General features: G+C 42.1%; 2 protein-coding genes across 2 annotated transcripts; both read left to right on the forward strand.

Moving 5' to 3' along the window:
* Positions 1 to 290: 290 nt before the first annotated feature.
* On the forward strand, positions 291 to 9,511 carry LOC135534464 (NACHT, LRR and PYD domains-containing protein 6-like). The gene is made up of 8 exons (XM_064961450.1): positions 291 to 341; positions 714 to 798; positions 928 to 1,156; positions 1,550 to 2,554; positions 3,130 to 3,188; positions 3,251 to 3,318; positions 3,587 to 3,760; positions 9,435 to 9,511. The coding sequence occupies exons 3-8, from the start codon at positions 973 to 975 to the stop codon at positions 9,487 to 9,489; spliced, it is 1,545 nt and encodes a 514-aa protein (XP_064817522.1). The 5' UTR covers positions 291 to 341; positions 714 to 798; positions 928 to 972; the 3' UTR covers positions 9,490 to 9,511.
* Positions 9,512 to 9,528: 17 nt separating this feature from the next.
* On the forward strand, positions 9,529 to 17,280 carry LOC135534465 (stonustoxin subunit beta-like). The gene is made up of 3 exons (XM_064961451.1): positions 9,529 to 9,584; positions 14,769 to 14,956; positions 16,304 to 17,280. Exons 1-3 carry the CDS (start codon positions 9,529 to 9,531, stop codon positions 16,825 to 16,827), a joined length of 768 nt encoding a protein of 255 aa, XP_064817523.1. The 3' UTR covers positions 16,828 to 17,280.
* Positions 17,281 to 17,557: the final 277 nt, after the last annotated feature.

Raw genomic sequence — 17,557 nt, forward strand, 5'->3', positions numbered from 1 at the left:
AAGTGATTTTAAACAAATACATATCTGTCATTGCACAATCCCATACCATGATTAGATAGTGAAAAAACACACCAATCTCTTTAAGAAATGCTTTAAAAAATAAAAGCTAATTTACTAACATTACTGAAAAGTGATATATAGTGTTTAGGAATTAAACAATTCTTATGTTCCCCATCTGAGCTCAGAGTAGATGAGAGATGTAATGTTTGTCTCTGTTGTGTTGAAGCCCAATCAAGCAGGAGAGACCAGCCTCCCTGTTCCCAGCTGTGTGTCCATGAAGAGTGACAAGTCTATGGGACCTCCTCTAAACTTTAGAGAGGAGACTTTTCTACTGAACAAAGGTAAGAAGAATTCATGGGTCCTGGTCAGTGAGTTAAACAACACTGTCTCTGGTCATTTCTCCTCTCCCATTTTCCCATTTGTTGTTGTTGTTTTCACCAATCCATAGGCTAATCATATTGTCCATTTCCATAGTCCTAAAACAATATTAAACAAACACAACATTCTCTGTGTGTGTGTGTGTGTGTGTGTGTGTGTGTGTGTGTGTGTGTGTGTGTGTGTGTGTGTGTGTGTGTGTGTGTGTGTGTGTGTGTGTGTGTGTGTGTGCGTGCGTGCGTGCGTGCGTGCGTGCGTGCGTGCGTGTGTGTGTCTGTGTGTGTCTGTGTTTGTGCACTCCCTGGATGAGGAGATGTAATCTCATATTTTGTCTACAGAAACCAACAGGAGAGATCAGAGTCAGAGATTCTCAGTGGTCAGTCTTCACAGAGTCATCAAACAGGCCTGGACTCCATATTCAGTGTATGTGGTCCTGTTATGTACATTTGTATCTGTTTACCTCAAGTAAAGTTGATCTGTCAATCAATCATTCATGTGTTAATGAGAAAGCATTTATTATCATGCTTAACTCATTTACTTTATTTATTTCAGTTGCTTGAAGAGAATATTATTAGATTTGTGAAGAACGAGCTGAAGATGTTCAAGAGGATTCTTAGTCCAGAACTCCCAGAAGGCTTTGAGAGTCAGAAGCAGGATAAGGAAGTGGTGGACCCTGAAGATGAGAAGCAGGAGAGCAGTGCCAGAGAGGGGGCTCTGAAGATCACACTGCACATCCTGAGGAAAATGAACCAGAAGCAGCTTGCTGACGCACTGGAGAAATGTAAGAGCTGTCTGCCTCATGTTGAATGCTGTTTTATTATATTTTAAAGCTGAATCTAAAGTACAGCTAAAGTAGCTGTGTAACTCAATGTTATTGTAGCAGCCTTAAGACCTAGTGACCTCATCAAGTAGCAGCAGGGATGTGTTGTGGTGATTAATTTAGAGAGAGAGAGAGAAAATTAATAATACCATCAATAATACCAATAATAATATAATCAGTCACACCAGTCTGTAATGCATTATAAAAACATTTACACATGTATACAGTCAGTTAAGATAATAAATGATTATCATTTAAAACGTTACAACAGTCCTACAATACTGTAGGCATTAAAACAGATTCATAATATTAACTAGTAACTAGTAATATTGATATCCTCTGTGTTATTTCTAGATTCAGATGATCATGCTGTGATTTGCCAACGTGAACTCAAATCTAATCTAAAGAAGAAGGTTCAATGTGTATTTGAGGGGATCGCTAAACAAGGAAACCCAACACTTCTCAATAAGATCTACACAGAGCTCTACATCACAGAGGGTGGAACAGGAGAGGTCAATAATGAACATGAGCTGAGACAGATTGAGACAACAACCAGGAAACAAGCAAGGCCAGAGACTGCAATCAAATGTAACAACATCTTCAAACCCTTAACTGGACAAGACAAACGTATCAGAACTGTGCTGACAAAGGGAGTCGCTGGCATTGGAAAAACAGTCTCTGTGCAGAAGTTCATTCTGGACTGGGCTGAAGGAAAAGCAAATCAGGATGTCCAATTTGTATTTTCATTGCCTTTCCGGGAGCTGAATTTGATGAAAGAGGACAACTACACTTTCATTGAACTTCTCAATCACTTCTCAATGGAAACCAAACAATCAGGAATCTCCAACTACGACAAGTACAAAGTTCTGTTCATCTTTGACGGTCTGGATGAGTGCCGACTGCCCCTAGACTTCCAGAAGAACAAGATCTGTTGTGACGTCACAGAGTCAACTTCAGTGGATGTTCTGCTGACAAATCTCATCAAGGGAAATCTGCTTCCCTCTGCTCTCCTCTGGATAACTACCCGACCTGCAGCAGCCAATAAGATCCCTTCAGGGTGTGTTGACCAATTGACAGAGGTACGAGGGTTCAATGACCCACAGAAGGAGGAGTACTTCAGGAAGAGATTCAGTGATGAAGACCTGGCCAACAGAATCATCTCACACATAAAGACATCAAGGAGCCTCCACATCATGTGCCACATTCCAGTCTTCTGTTGGATTTCTGCAACAGTCCTTGAACACATGCTGAAACATAAGAGAGAAGAGATGCCCAAGACACTGACTGAGATGTACACAAACCTTGTTGTGTTTCATACCAAACAGAAGAATGAAAAGTATCTTGGGAAAGAAGAGACAGGTCCACTGGAATAAAGGAGCATTCTGTCACTGGGAAAACTGGCTTTTCAGCTGGCTTGTGAAGAGGCAATCTGATTTTCTATGAAGAAGACCTGAAAGAGTCAGGCATTGATGTCAATGAAGCCTCAGTGTACTCAGGATTGTGCACACAGCTCTTTAAAAGAGGAATGTGGGCTGTACCAGGACAAGGTGTACTGCTTTGTTCATCTGGTATTCAGGAGTTTCTGGCTGCTGTATATGTGTTCCTCTCATTCATCAACAACAATGAGAATCTAATGGACAAATTTCAAACAAAAGAACGAACCTGAAGTTACTTTCTACAAGAGTGCTGTGGATAAAGCCTTACGATGTGAGACGGAAACCTGGACCTTTTCCTCCGCTTCCTTCTGGGCCTCTCACTGGAGTCCAGTAGAAGCACTTACGAGGTCTACTGACAAAGACAAGAAGCAGCTCACAGACCCATGAAGAAACAGTCAAGTACATCAAAGAGAAGATCAGGGAGAATCCCTCTCCAGAAGGTGCATCAATCTGTTCCACTGTCTGAATGAACTGAATGACCATTCTCTTGTGGAGGAGATCCAAAGATACCTGAGATCAGGAAGTCTCTCAAAACCCAACCTGTCACCTGCACAGTGGTCAGCTCTGGTCTTTGTGTTGCAGAGAAACTTCAGAAAAGGCTGGATGTGTTTGACTGAAGAAATGCTCCAGATCAGAGGAAGGTCTTCTGAGGCTGCTGCCAGTGGTCAAAGCATCCAGAGCTGTTCTGTGAGATAAATAAAATTACATATAAAGAACTCATCATCAAGAAGCAATATTAATTTTTTGAAAAAAATACATATTGAAAAACAAACTGAATGCATTGATTTTCACATTATTATAACATTATCAACATAACATACAATTCTTGGAGACGGGAAAATGAATCTATATGTTGTTTTTCGATAATTAACCAAATGCATCTGCCATTGTCCTTCTACACTACTGGTGTTAAATTAACAGTGTGTTTGTGAATTCATGATGATCTCTTTGTCAGGCTGTCAGGCTGTGGAGTCACAGAGAAAGGCTGTGCTTCTCTGGTCTCAGCTCTGGAGTCAAACCCCTCCCACCTGAGAGAGCTGGACCTGAGTAACAATGACCTGAAGGATTCAGGAGTGAAGCTGCTCTCTGCTGGACTGGGGAATCCCCACTGTAAACTGGAGACTCTGAGGTCAGTATTCCTGTAGTTGGTCAACAAGTGATAACTGTTCACCAGATCCACATGTGTTTACCAGACACACATAGTCCACACCAAATGTGATTGGACAGTGAGGTTTACAGTTTTAAATGTGGTGCTATCCTCCAACATTTTGGATTTGGTATAGAATGTTTCATATTCGGTGGGTACAGAATGTCACCTTTTATTTAAAGATTTTCATTCACATACAGCCCTTAAGAAAATTAAGAGAGCACTGCAAAGTTATCAGCTTCTCTGGTTTTACTATTTATAGGTGTTTGGGTGAAATTAACATTTTTGTTTTATTCTATCTTCTTCTGACAACATGTCTCACAAATCCCCTCCAATAATATTGTCATTCAGAACATTTAATGACAATAAGTTAAATATTTTTAAATAACACAATACTAATGTTTTAACTTAGGAAGAGTTCAGTCATCAATATTTGGTGGAATAAGCCTGATTTTCAAACACAGCTTTTAAGCATCTTGGAATGCCCTCCACCAGTCTTTCAAATTTATGTTTTTCTGAGAACCTTGTACGTGGCTTGATTCATGCGTCCTTCACAAAGATAAATCTGCCTGATTGAAGACTTGCTGAAGCACCCCAGATCATCACCGATCATCCACCAAATTTCACAGTGGGTTCGAGACACTGTGGCTTGTAGGTCTCGCCACCAACATTTTGGATTTGTTTCATATTAGGAGACAGTACCGAATGCTCCCTAAAACACTTCAGCAAGCAGGCCTTTCTAATCGACCTGACCCGGGTATCCTGGAACGATATTGACCTCATCCCGTCAGTAGAGAATGCCTGGTTGTGATACAGATGACACTGTACCACAACCAGCCGTGATTGAGAGATTCTCCCAATCATGGCATAGGCGAAGCGCATCTGAGGGCGGCGCACAGTTGGCCCAGTGTTGCCAGAGTTTGGCCGGTGTAGGCCATCATGGTAAATAAGAATTAGTTCTTAACTGACTTGCCGAGTTAAATAAAGGTTAAATATATATATTTTTAAATAAAAATCTTAAATAAGCATTCACCTTTCAAAAAATGTAGAACTAAGAAGAGATGTAGCCCTTGTTTCACTCCAGACTTGACTGCCCTTTTCCAGCACAAACATATCCTGTGGCGTACTGCACTAGCATCTTATAGTCCCCGCGATATGCAACTTTTCAGGGAAGTCAAGAACCAACATACCCAGTCAGTTAGCAAAGCAAAGCTAGCTCTTTCAAACAAAAATTTTCATCCCTGCAGTACTAATTCCAAAAAGTTTTGGGACACTGTAAAGTCCATGGAGAATGAGAGCACCTCCTCCCAGCTGCCCACTGCACTGAGGCTAGGAAACACTGTCACCACCAATAATTCCACGATAATTGAGAATTTCAAGAAGCATTTCTCTACGGCTGGCCATACTTTCCACCTGGCGACCCCAAACCCAGCCAAAAGCTCTGCATCCCCCAAAGCAACTGGCCCAAGGCCACCCCCACCCCCGCATCTCCATCACCCAAATCAGAGAGCTGATGGTCTGATAGAGCTGCAAAATCTGGATCCTACAAATCAACTGGTCTAGACAATCTGGACCCTCTCTTCGTAAAAGTATTTGCGAGCATTGTTGCAACCCCTATTACTAGTCTGTTCGACCTCTTTCGTATTGCCTGAGATTCCTAGAGATTGAAAGAGGCCGTGGTCACCCTCTTCAAATGGGGAGACACTCTAGACCCAAACTGTTGCAGACCTATGTCCATCCTGCCCTGCCCTTCTAAAGTCTTTGAAAGCCAATTGAACAAACAGATCACCGACCATTTCGAATCCCACTATACTTTCTCCGTTATGCAATCAGGTTTCCGAGCTGGTCACGCGGCTGCACCTCAGCCATGCTCAAGGTCACAAATGATATCATAACTTCCATCGATAAAAGACAGTGCTGTGCATGTCTTCTTCAACCTGGCCAAGACTTTCGACTCTGTCAATCACCATTTTCTTATTGGCAGACTCAACAGCCTTGGTTTCTCAAATGACTGCCTCGCCTGGTTCACCAACTACTTCTCAGACAGAGTTCAGTGTGTCAAATCGGAGGGCCGGTTGTCCAGACCTCTGGCAGTCTCTATGGGGGTGCCCTGAGTTCAATTCTCGGGACGATTATTTTCTCTGTATACTGTATATCAATGATGTCTCTCTTGCTGCGGTGATTGTTTGATCCACCTCTACGCAGACGACACCATTCTGTGTACATCTGGCCCTTATTTGAACACTGTGTTAACAAACCCCCAAACAAGCTTCAATGCCATACAACACTCCTTCTGTGGCCTCCATCTCCTCTTAAATGCTAGTTAAATGAAATGCATGCTCTTCAACCGATCACCGATCACCCGCACCCGCCCGCCCAACGAGCATCACTACTCTGGACAGCTCCTGACTTAGAATATGTGGACAACTATAAATACCTAGGTGTCTGGCTAGACTGTAAACTCTCCTTCCAGACACAATATTAAACATTTTGATCCAAAATTAAGTCTAGAATCAGCTTCCTATTTTGCAAACAAAGCCTTTCACTCATGCTGAACATACCCTCGTAACACTGATTATCCTACCGATCCTTGACTTGGGCGATGTCATTTACCTCCAACACTCTACTCAGCAAATTGGATGCATTCTTTCACAGTGCCATCCGTTTTGTCACCAAGGCCCTTATACTACCCACCACTGCGACCTGTATGCTCTCTTTGGCTTGTACTCGCTACATATTCGTTGCCAAACCCACTGGCTCCAGGTCATCTATAAGTCTTTTTTGCTAGGGTAAAGCCACGCCTTATCTCAGCTCACTGGTCACCATAGCAGCACCTAGTAGCAGGCGCCCAGCAGGTACAGTGCCTTGCTAAAGTACTGCTGTTCAAATGCTCTCCATCCAACCTCACTGATCTTGAGCTGTTTTGGCAAGGAGGAATGGGAAAAATTTCAGTCTCTCGATGTGCAAACTGATAGAGACATACCCCAAGCGACTTACAGCTGTAATCGCAGCAAAAGGTGGCGCACAAAGTATTAACTTAAGGGGGCTGTATAATTTTGCACGCCCAATTTTTCAGTTTTTTATTTGTTAAAAGTTTGAAATATCCAATAAATGTCGTTCCACTTCATGATTGTGTCCCACTTGTTGTTGATTCTCACAAAAAAATACAGTTTTATATCTTTATGTTTGAAGCCTGAAATGTGGCAAAAGGTCGCAGTTCAAGGGGGCCGAATAATACTGCAAGGCACTCGTATATTTCACTGGTCATCCCCAAAGCCAACACCTCCTTTGGCTGCCTTCCGTCCAGTTATCTGCTGCCAAATGACTGGAATGAATTGCTAAAATCACTGAAGTTCGAGACTTATTATGTCCCTCATTAACTTTAAGCATCAGCTTTCAGATCGCTGCACTTGTACACAGCCCATCTGTAAATAGCCCATCCAACCAACTACCTACCTCATCCCCAGATTTGTTTTTGTTTTTCTGCTTTTGCACACCAGTATTTCTACTTGCACATCCTCATCTGCACAACTATCAATCCAGTGCTAAATTGAAATTACTTTTATTCCATGTGTAACTCTGTGTTGTTGTTTGTGTCACACTGCTTTGCTTTTGTCTTGGCCAGGTTGCAGTTGTAAATGAGAACTTGTTCTCAACTGGCCTGCCTTGTTAAATAAAGGTGTTCTCAACTGGCCTACCTGGTTAAATAAAGGTGTTCTCAACTGGCCTACCTGGTTAAATAAAGGTGTTCTCAACTGGCCTACCTGGTTAAATAAAGGTGTTCTCAACTGGCCTACCTGGTTAAATAAACGTGTTTCAACTGGCCTACCTGGTTAAATAAAGGTGTTCTCAACTGGCCTACCTGGTTAAATAAAGGTGTTCTCAACTGGCCTACCTGGTTAAATAAAGGTGTTCTCAACTGGCCTACCTGGTTAAATAAAGGTGTTCTCAACTGGCCTACCTGGTTAAATAAAGGTGTTCTCAACTGGCCTACCTGGTTAAATAAAGGTGTTCTCAACTGGCCTACCTGGTTAAATAAAGGTGGGAAAAAAGGTTTTCATACTTATATTTTTACCGCTTAGAAATGAAAGCACCCTATGTATGTAGTTGTCCCATTTGAAAAAGTCAAAATTATTTGGACAAAATAATTTACTCAATTTGTTTTAGTATTTGGTCCCATATTCCATGCCTGCCGTAGTGATTACATCAAGCTTGTACATCTACTAACTTGTTGAATTAATTTGCAGTTTGTCTTGTTGTGTTTTGGATGTTTTTCTTAATAGAAACTGAATGGTGAATAATGTCCTGTAATTTTGGAGTCACTTCACTTGTATTGTCAGTAAGAATAGAAGATGTTTCTGAACACTTCTACATTCATGTGGATGCTACTATGATGATGAATAATCAGGAATGAATCTTGAATAATGTCGAATTACAAAGTTATAGAGGCACAAAGGTCAGCAAAATAATTTAACCTCTCCTGTTATTGGTAATGTTGAGAGGTTAGCATGTTTTGTTGAAGCCTCTGTTATTGGTAATGGTGAGAGGTTAGTATGTTTTGTTGTAGTCTCTGTTGTTGATAATGTGAGAGGTTAGCATGTTTTGTTGTAGCCTCTGTAACTGTCTCACTCATTATTATTAATGATTCATTTATTATTTTTCTTCATAATGGCATCATCAGGATTCATTTAGTGGTGTTTAGAAACATGTTGTCCGCTCACTAAGAAAAACATTTACTCCAGTCATCATCCACCATTTTAATATTGGGCAAAACAAACTGCAAATGCAATCAATGAGTTTGAGTCACAGGCTTGATGTCCTCATTGCATTAAAGGAATATCAGACCAAATACTATTCTTTTGACTACTTTAATAGACCTTAGTGACTTGGTCAGAATACTTATGACTTCTTCAAAGAGGGGGCTGGATACATAAAGTGATTTATTTTTCTAAATGGTGAAACAGGATATGTATTAAAATATCCTTTTCAAATAAAAGGTGACATTATATACTGTCACCTCATATGAAACATGTGATCTGAAATCCAAAATGAAATCCAAAATGTTATGTTGTGGACTGTATACTCAATACAATCTAAATCTGATACCTCACTGTCAAAATAGATATGGTGTGGACTGTATACTAAATACAATCTAAATCTGATACCTCACTGTCAAAATAGATATGGCGTGGACTGTATACTCAATACAATCTAAATCTGATACCTCACTGTCAAAATAGATATGGCGTGGACTGTATACTCAATACAATCTAAATCTGATACCTCACTGTCTAAATAGATATGGTGTGGACTGTATACTCAATACAATCTAAATCTGATACCTCACTGTCTAAATAGATATGGTGAGGACTGTATACTCAATACAATCTACATCTGATACCTCACTGTCTGTCTTTTGACTGATACTGCTTTTTAAACTGGTCTGGTCAGTCTACTCAAATATTTGTACTTGCATGTTTCTATCTGCAGGCAATACTTTGATAATTTATCATTTCTAATAACGATACATTCATTTATGAATAGATATGGCAGGTTTGGACACTGATATATGTGAATATGTTGGAAAAAAATATACTGCCACTATTTTCACCACCAAATAATATCAGTGTGATATTAATATGATTTGACTTTGCAGGCTGTCAGGCTGTCTAGTCACAGAGGAAGGCTGTGCTTTCTGGTCTCAGCTCTGAGGTCAAACCCCTCACACCTGAGAGAGATCTGAGTAAATAATGACCTGGAAGGATTCAGGAGTGGAGCTGCTCTCTGCTGGACTGGGGAATCCTCTGTAAACTGGAGACTCTGAGGTCAGTATTCCTGTAGTTGGTCAACAAGTGATAACTGTTCACCAGATCCATGTGTTTACCAGGCACACATAGTCCACACCATATGTGTTAGGACAGTGAAGCTTACAGTTTTAAATGTGGTGCTATGGTCCAGTATTTTCGATTTGAGATAGAATGTTTCATATTAGGTGACAGTACAGAATGTCACCTTTTATTTGAGGTTAATGGTGAGAGATTAGTATGTTTTGTTGTAGCCTCTGTAATATTCTCACTCATTATTATTAATCAAATCAAATCAAATGTATTTATATAGCCCTTCGTACATAAGCTGATATCTCAAAGTGCTGTACAGAAACCCAGCCTAAAACTCCAAACAACAAACAATGCAGGTGTAGAAGCACGGTGGCTAGGAAGAACTCTCTAGAAAGGCAAAAACCTAGGAAGAAACCTGGAGAGGAACCAGGCTATGGGGTGGCCAGTCCTTCTGGCTATGTCGGTGGAGATTATAACAGAACATGGCCAAGATGTTCAAATGTTCATAAATGACCAGCATGGTCCAATAATAATAAGGCAGAACAGTTGAAACTGGAGCAGCAGCACTGCCAGGTGGACTGGGGACAGCAAGGAGTCATCATTCAGGTAGTCCTGAGGCATGGTCATAGGGCTCAGGTCCTCCGAGAGAGAAAAGAAAGAGAGAAAAGAGAGAATTAGAGAGAGTATACTTAAATTCACACAGGACACCGAATAGGACAGGAGAAGTACTCCAGATATAATAAACTGACCCCAGCCCCCGACACATAAACTACTGCAGCATAAATACTGGAGGCTGAGACAGGAGGGGTCAGGAGACACTGACAGACACATTGATTCGTAAATGATTTGTATTAATCAAGGCATCAACAGGATTAATTTAGTAGTGTTTTAGAAACATGTTTCTACTTAGAAAGAACATTTCTCCAGACATCACCACCATTTTAATACTGGGAAAAATATTACCTATAAAAACAACAAAAACAAACTGCAAATGCAATCAACGAGTTTGAGTCACAAGCTTGATGTAGGCATTACGTTCAATGATTAGGGGGACCAAACACTACATTTTCAATGACTTTAATACACTCTGAGTTAATAGTTCAGAATACTTATGACTTCTTCAAATAGGGGGACTAGATACATAAAGTGCTTTTATTTTTCTAAACAGTGAAACAGATATGTATGAAAATACCCTGCAAAAAAAGGTTATATACTGTCACTCATACAAAACATTTGATCTGAAACACAAAATGTTGGAGTATAGAGCCACATTTAAAATGTTAGCTTCACTGTCAAAATAGATATGGTGTGGACTGTATACTCAATACAATCTAAATCTGATACCTCACTGTCTAAATAGATATGGACTGTATACTCAATACAATCTAAATCTGATACCTCACTGTCTAAATAGATATGGTGGACTGTATACTCAATACAATCTAAATCTGATACCTCACTGTCTGTCTTTTGACTGATACTTTTTAAACTGGTCTGGTCAGTCCACTCAAATATTTGTTAATATGCATCTTTCTATCGACAATACTTGAAAATGTGTCATTTATAATAATGATACATTCATAAATGAATAGATGTGGCAGGTTTCAGGACACTGATGTATCTGAATATCAAATCAAATCAAAATCAAATCAAATTTTATTTGTCACATACACATGATTAGCAGATGTTAATGCGAGTGTAGCGAAATGCTTGTGCTTCTAGTTCCGACAATGCAGTAATAACCAACAAGTAATCGAATCAATAATTCCTAAACTACTGTCTTATACACAGTGTATGTGATAAAGAAGGTAAGGAGATGAATGAGTGATGGTACAGAGAGCAGCATAGGCAAGATACAGCAGATGGTATCGAGTACAGTATATACATATGAGATGAGTATGTAAACAAAGTGGCATAGTTAAAGTGGCTAGTGATACATGAATATATAAGGATGCATTCGATGATATAGAGCACAGTATATACGTATGCATATGAGATGAATAATGTAGGGTAAGTAACAGTATAAGGTAGCATTTGTTAAAGTGGCTAGTGATATATTTACATCATTTCCATCAATTCCCATTATTAAAGTGGCTGGAGTGAGCTGTGCTAGTAGTTGGCAGCAGCCACCAATGTTAGTGGTGGCTGTTTAACAGTCTGATGGCCTTGAGATAGAAGCTGTTTTTTCAGTCTCTCGGTCCCAGCTTTGATGCACCTGTACTGACCTCGCTCTCTGGATGATAGCGGGGTGAGTTAGGTAGTGGCTCGGGTGGTTGATGTCCTTGATGATCTTTATGGCCTTCCTGGTAACATCGGGTGGTGAGGTGTCCTGGAGGGCAGGTAGTTTTGCTCCCAGGATGCGCAGACCTTCACTACCCTCTGGAGAGCCGGATGCTGAGGGTGGAGCAGTTGCCGACCAGGCGGTGACAGCCCGCCAGGATGCTCTCGATTGTGCATCTGTAGAAGTTTGTGGAGTGCTTTTGGTGACAAGTTTTAATTTCTTCAGCCTCCTGGAGGCTGAAGAGGCGCTGCTGCGCCTTCTTCACGATGCTGTCTGTGTGAGTGGACCAATTCAGTTTGTCTGTGATGTATGCCGAGGAACTTAAAACTTGCTACTCTCTCCACTACTGTTCCATCGATGTGGATAGGGGTGTTCCCTCTGCTGTTTCCTGAAGTCCACAATCATCTCCTTAGTTTTGTTGACGTTGAGTGTGAGGTTATTTTCCTGACACCACACTCCGAGGCCCTCACCTCCCCTCCCTGTAGGCCGTCTCGTCGTTGTTGGTAATCAAGCCTACCACTGTTGTGTCGTCCGTGTACTTGATGATTGAGTTGGAGGCGTGCGTGGCCACGCAGTCGTGGGTGAACAGGGAGTACAGGAGAGGGCTCAGAAACGCACCCTTGTGGGGCCCCAGTGTTGAGGATCAGGGAAGGAGATGTTATTACCTACCCTCACCACCTGGGGGCGGCCCGTCAGGAAGTCCAGTACCCAGTTGCACAGGGCGGGGTCGAGACCCAGGGTCTCGAGCTTGATGACGAGCTTGGAGGGTACTATGGTGTTGGAATGCCGAGCTGTAGTCGATGAACAGCATTCTCACATAGGTATTCCTCTTGTCCAGATGGGTTAGGGCAGTGTGCAGTGTGGTTGAGATTGCATCGTCTGTGGACCTATTTGGGCGGTAAGCAAATTGGAGTGGGTCTAGGGTGTCAGGTAGGGTGGAGGTGATATGGTCCTTGACTAGTCTCTCAAAGCACTTCATGATGACGGAAGTGAGTGCTACAGGGCGGTAGTCGTTTAGCTCAGCTTTTTAGCTTTCTTGGGAACAGGAAATCCATGGTGGCCCTCTTGAAGCATGTGGGAAACAGCAGACTGGTATAGTGATTGATTGAATATGTCCGTGGAACACACCAGCTAGCTGGTCTGCGATGCTCTGAGGCGCGGCTGGGGATGCCGTCTGGGCCTGCAGCCCTGCGGGGGTAACATGTTTAAATGTTTTACTCACCTCGGCTGCAGTGAAGGAGAGTCCGCATTTTTCCGTTGCAGGCAGTGTCAGTGGCACTGTATTGTCCTCAAAGCGGGCAAAAAAGTTATTTAGTCTGCCTGGGAGCAAGACATCCTGGTCCGTGACTGGGCTGGATTTCTTCCTGTAGTCCGTGATTGACTGTAGACCCTGCCACATGCCTCTTGTGTCTGAGACGTTGAATTGGGATTCTACTTTGTCTCTGTACTGGACGCTTAGCTTGTTTGATAGCCTTACGGAGGAATAGCTGCATTGTTTGTATTCAGTCATGTTACCAGACACCTTGCCCTGATTGAAAGCAGTGGTTCGCGCTTTCAGTTTCACGAATGCTGCCATCAATCCAAAGTTTCTGGTTAGAATGTTTTAATCATTGCTATGGAACGGCATCTTCAATGCACGTTCTAATGAACTCGCACACCGAATCAGCGTATTCGTCAATGTTGTTATTTGACGCACGAAACATATCCCAGTCCACGTGATGGAAGCAGTCTTGGAGTGTGGAGTCAGCTTGGTCGGACCAGCGTTGGACAGACCTCAGCGTGGGAGCTTCTTTTTAGCTTTTGTCTGTAGGCAGGTATCAGCAAAATGGAGTCGTGGTCAGCTTTTCCGAAAGGGGGGCGGGGCAGGGCCTTATATGCGCCGCGGGAAGTTAGGAGTAACAGTGATCCAAGGTTTTTTCCGCCCCTGGTTGCGCAATCGATATGCTGATAAAAATTTAGGAGTCTTGTTTTCAGATTAGCCTTGTTAAAATCCCCAACAAATGATGAATGCAGCCTCCGGATAAAATGGTTTCCAGTTTGCAAAGAGTTAAATAAAGTTCGTTCAGAGCCATCGATGTGTCTGTTTGGGGGGGATATATACGCTGTGATTATAAACGGAATTGTCTTGGTAGATAATGTCTACATTTGATTGTGAGGAATTCTAAATCAGGTGAACAGAAGGATTGGAGTTCTGTATGTTTCTTTTCAATGCACCATGCCTCGTTAATATAAGGCATACACCCCCACCCTCTTTCTTACCAGAAATGTGTTTGTTTCTGTCGGGCGCGATGCGTGAGAAACCCGTTGGCTGCACCGTCGGATAGCGTCTCTCCAGTGAGCCATGTTTCCGTGAAGCATGAACGTTACAATCTCTGATGTCCCTCTGGAATGCTACCCTTTGCTCGGATTTCATCAACCTTGTTGTCAAGAGACTGGACATTGGCAAGAAGAATGTTAGGAAGTGGGCACGATGTCCCGTCTCCGTAGTCTGACCAGAAGACCGTTAAGTTTCCTCTTTTTCAGAGTCGTTTTTTTGGGTCGCTGCATACGATCCATTCCGTCCTGTTTGTAAGGCAGAACACAGGATCCGCATCGCGAAAAACATATTCTTGGTCATACTGATGGTGAGTTGACGCTTGATCTTATATACAGTAGTTCTTCTCGGCTGTATGTAATGAAACCTAAGATGACCTTGGGTACTAATGTAAGAAATAACACGTAAAAAACAAAAAACTGCATAGCTTCCTAGGAACGCGAGCGAGGCGGCCATCTGTCGGCGCCGGAAGTACAGAATATGTAGAAAAATATCTGTCACTATTTTCACCACCAAAGAATAGCAGTGTGATTTTAATATGATTTGACTCTTTTGCAGGCTGTCAGGCTGTCTAGTCACAGAGGAAGGCTGTGCTTTCTGGTCTCAGCTCTGGAGACAAACCTCACACCTGAGAGAGCTGGATCTGAGCTACAATCACCCAGGAGACTCAGGAGTCAGACTGCTCTCTGCTGGACTGGAGGATCCACACTGCAGACTGGAGAAACTCAAGTATGTAGAGGCTTTATGTCAATGTTCATATCAGACATTTTTGACTCATCAGGCTAGTTAACCTCAAGCTGCCGAAAGCAATCCCGTATCCGGGAGCCGTGAATCATAGCCTCAAGCTCATTAGCATAACGCACCGTTAACTATTCATGAAAATCGCAAATGAAATGAAATAAATATATTGGCTCACAAGCTTAGCCTTTTGTTAACAACACTGTCATCTCAGATTTTCAAAATGTGCTTTTCAACCACAGCTACACAAGCATTTGTGTAAGAGTATTGATAGCTAGCATAGCATAGCATGCATTCAGCATTCAGTGAGGCAACATTTTCACAAAAACAAGAAAAGCATTCAAATAAAATAATTTACCCTTTTGAAGAACTTCGGATGTTTTCAATGAGGAGACTCTCAGTTAGATAGCAAATGTTCAGTTTTTCCAAAAAAGATTATTTGTGTAGGAGAAATCGTTCCGTTTTGTTCATCACGTTTGGCCAAGAAAAACCCAGAAAATTCAGTCATTACAACGCCAAACTTTTTTCCAAATTAACTCCATAATATCGACAGAAACATGGCAAACGTTGTTTAGAATCAATCCTCATGTTTTTCACTTATCTATTCGATGATAAGTCATCTATTCGATGATAAGTCATCTATTCGATGATAAGTCATCTATTCGATGATAAGTCATTCGTGCCAGTTGGGTTTCTCCTCTGAAACAAAAGGAAAAATACATGCAGTTGGAGATTACGGCAATTGCAAATTTGAGGATACTAAGCGAGCACCTGGTAAATGTAGCCCTTTATGGTCAATCTTCCAATGATATGCCTACAAATACATCACAATGCTGCACACACCTTGGGAAATGACAGAAAGTGTAAGCTCATTCCCATGACTATATATAAGGAGACACTGGAACATCACAGCGATTCAAAATCTGGGGCATTTCCTGTTTTGAATGTCTTGGTTTCACTTGCAGCATTAGTTTAAGTCAAAGTCAAAGACCACCATCATTACTGACTTGGTCATATTAAATATCAGCTGTAGTTCTACAGAAGCAGAAATCAGGGACACCAAAGTTTACAAAGAGTTGCTTTGACAATGTGTGTGTGTGTGTGTGTGTGTGTGTGTGTGTGTGTGTGTGTGTGTGTGTGTGCGTGTGTTTGTGTGTGTGTGTAAGTAATGGGAATAAGTGTGTTTTATATTACCCTACAGTATAACATATGATCATTCAACAAGTCTCAAGTTACCTTAACTTCTCCTTTTGATACCTAGAAACATCGACATTAAATGAATTAGTGAAAAAGTGAGTTAACATTCTAATGTGAATGATGATGATTTCTAATATGTGTCTGGTTTCATCCATCAGATGTCTGTGATCTCACACTGGACCCAAACACAGTAGACAGACTCCTCTCTCTGTCTGAGGAGAACAGAAAGGTGACATGGAGGACAGAGGAGCAGCCGTATCCTGGTCACCCAGAGAGATTTGAGGACTGTGGACAGGTGCTGTGTAGAGAGGGTCTGACTGGGCGCTGTTACTGGGAGGTAGAGTGGAGTGGGAGAAGGGCTGATATAGGAGTGACATATAAAGGAATCAACAGGAGAGGAGGTGGTGAGGACTGTTATCTTGGATGTAATGACAAGTCCTGGAGTCTGGTCTGCTCTGACCACAGTTACATTGCCTGGCACAATAATAATCTCACTACCATAGACGTCCCCCCCTCCAGCTCCCACAGAGTAGGAGTGTATCTGGACTGGCCAGCCGGCACTCTGTCCTTCTATAGAGCCTCCTCTGACACACTGACCCACCTGATCACATTCACCTCCACATTCACTGAGCCTCTCTATCCAGGGTTTGGGTTTGATTATGACTCCTCAGTGTCCCTGTAAATAATAACATGACACAAACACACACACACATACTGACACACACACAGGAAACACACACACACACACACACACACACACTGGACACACAAACACACACACACACTGGACACACGCCCACACACTGGACACACACACACACACACACACACACACACACACACACACACACACACACACACACACACACACACACACACACACACACACACACACACACTGGACACGCACACACACACACACACTGGACTCATACACACACACACACACACACACACATACTGTACACACAAACACACACACACTGGACACATAAACACACTGGATACAAGCACTGGACACAAACACACTGGACACACACACACACACACACACACACACTGGACACACACACACACACTGGACACACACACACACACACGTCTTCCTATAATTGTGAGGACCTTGACACAGGACCTTCAAGTTTCTGGATCTCAGGTTCTAGAACAATGAGGACCATCATTTCTGAACAAACAGACACATTATTCCATCACTAAGCGGTCCTACAAACACAGATATCACTTCACCTGAAAAAATCCAATGGAGAAATAGCCATGCAGGGCACCAGTCTCATGAGGACCAGTGGTTGAACAGCTTCTAGAACAGTTCCCAGTTCTATCTGCCTGTTAAATCAATTCTGGACCACAGGTTCTGGAACAGCTTCTATCCCATTTCTATCTGCCTGTTAAATCAG

The sequence above is a fragment of the Oncorhynchus masou genome, unplaced genomic scaffold (assembly GCF_036934945.1).
Source record: "Oncorhynchus masou masou isolate Uvic2021 unplaced genomic scaffold, UVic_Omas_1.1 unplaced_scaffold_3446, whole genome shotgun sequence".
In the NCBI taxonomy this organism is placed as follows: domain Eukaryota; kingdom Metazoa; phylum Chordata; class Actinopteri; order Salmoniformes; family Salmonidae; genus Oncorhynchus; species Oncorhynchus masou.

Bases quoted from the DNA above. Each gene is read 5' to 3' on its own strand.
- LOC135534464 (XM_064961450.1), top strand. From the start codon at position 973: ATGTTCAAGAGGATTCTTAGTCCAGAACTCCCAGAAGGCTTTGAGAGT. The intron at 1,157-1,549 runs GTAAGAGCTGTC...TGTTATTTCTAG, and splicing joins TGCTGACGCACTGGAGAAAT to ATTCAGATGATCATGCTGTG. The intron at 3,319-3,586 runs GTGAGATAAATA...TCTCTTTGTCAG, and splicing joins AAAGCATCCAGAGCTGTTCT to GCTGTCAGGCTGTGGAGTCA.
- LOC135534465 (XM_064961451.1), top strand. From the start codon at position 9,529: ATGACCTGGAAGGATTCAGGAGTGGAGCTGCTCTCTGCTGGACTGGGG. The intron at 9,585-14,768 runs GTAAACTGGAGA...ACTCTTTTGCAG, and splicing joins GCTGGACTGGGGAATCCTCT to GCTGTCAGGCTGTCTAGTCA. The intron at 14,957-16,303 runs GTCAATGTTCAT...TTCATCCATCAG, and splicing joins CAAGTATGTAGAGGCTTTAT to ATGTCTGTGATCTCACACTG.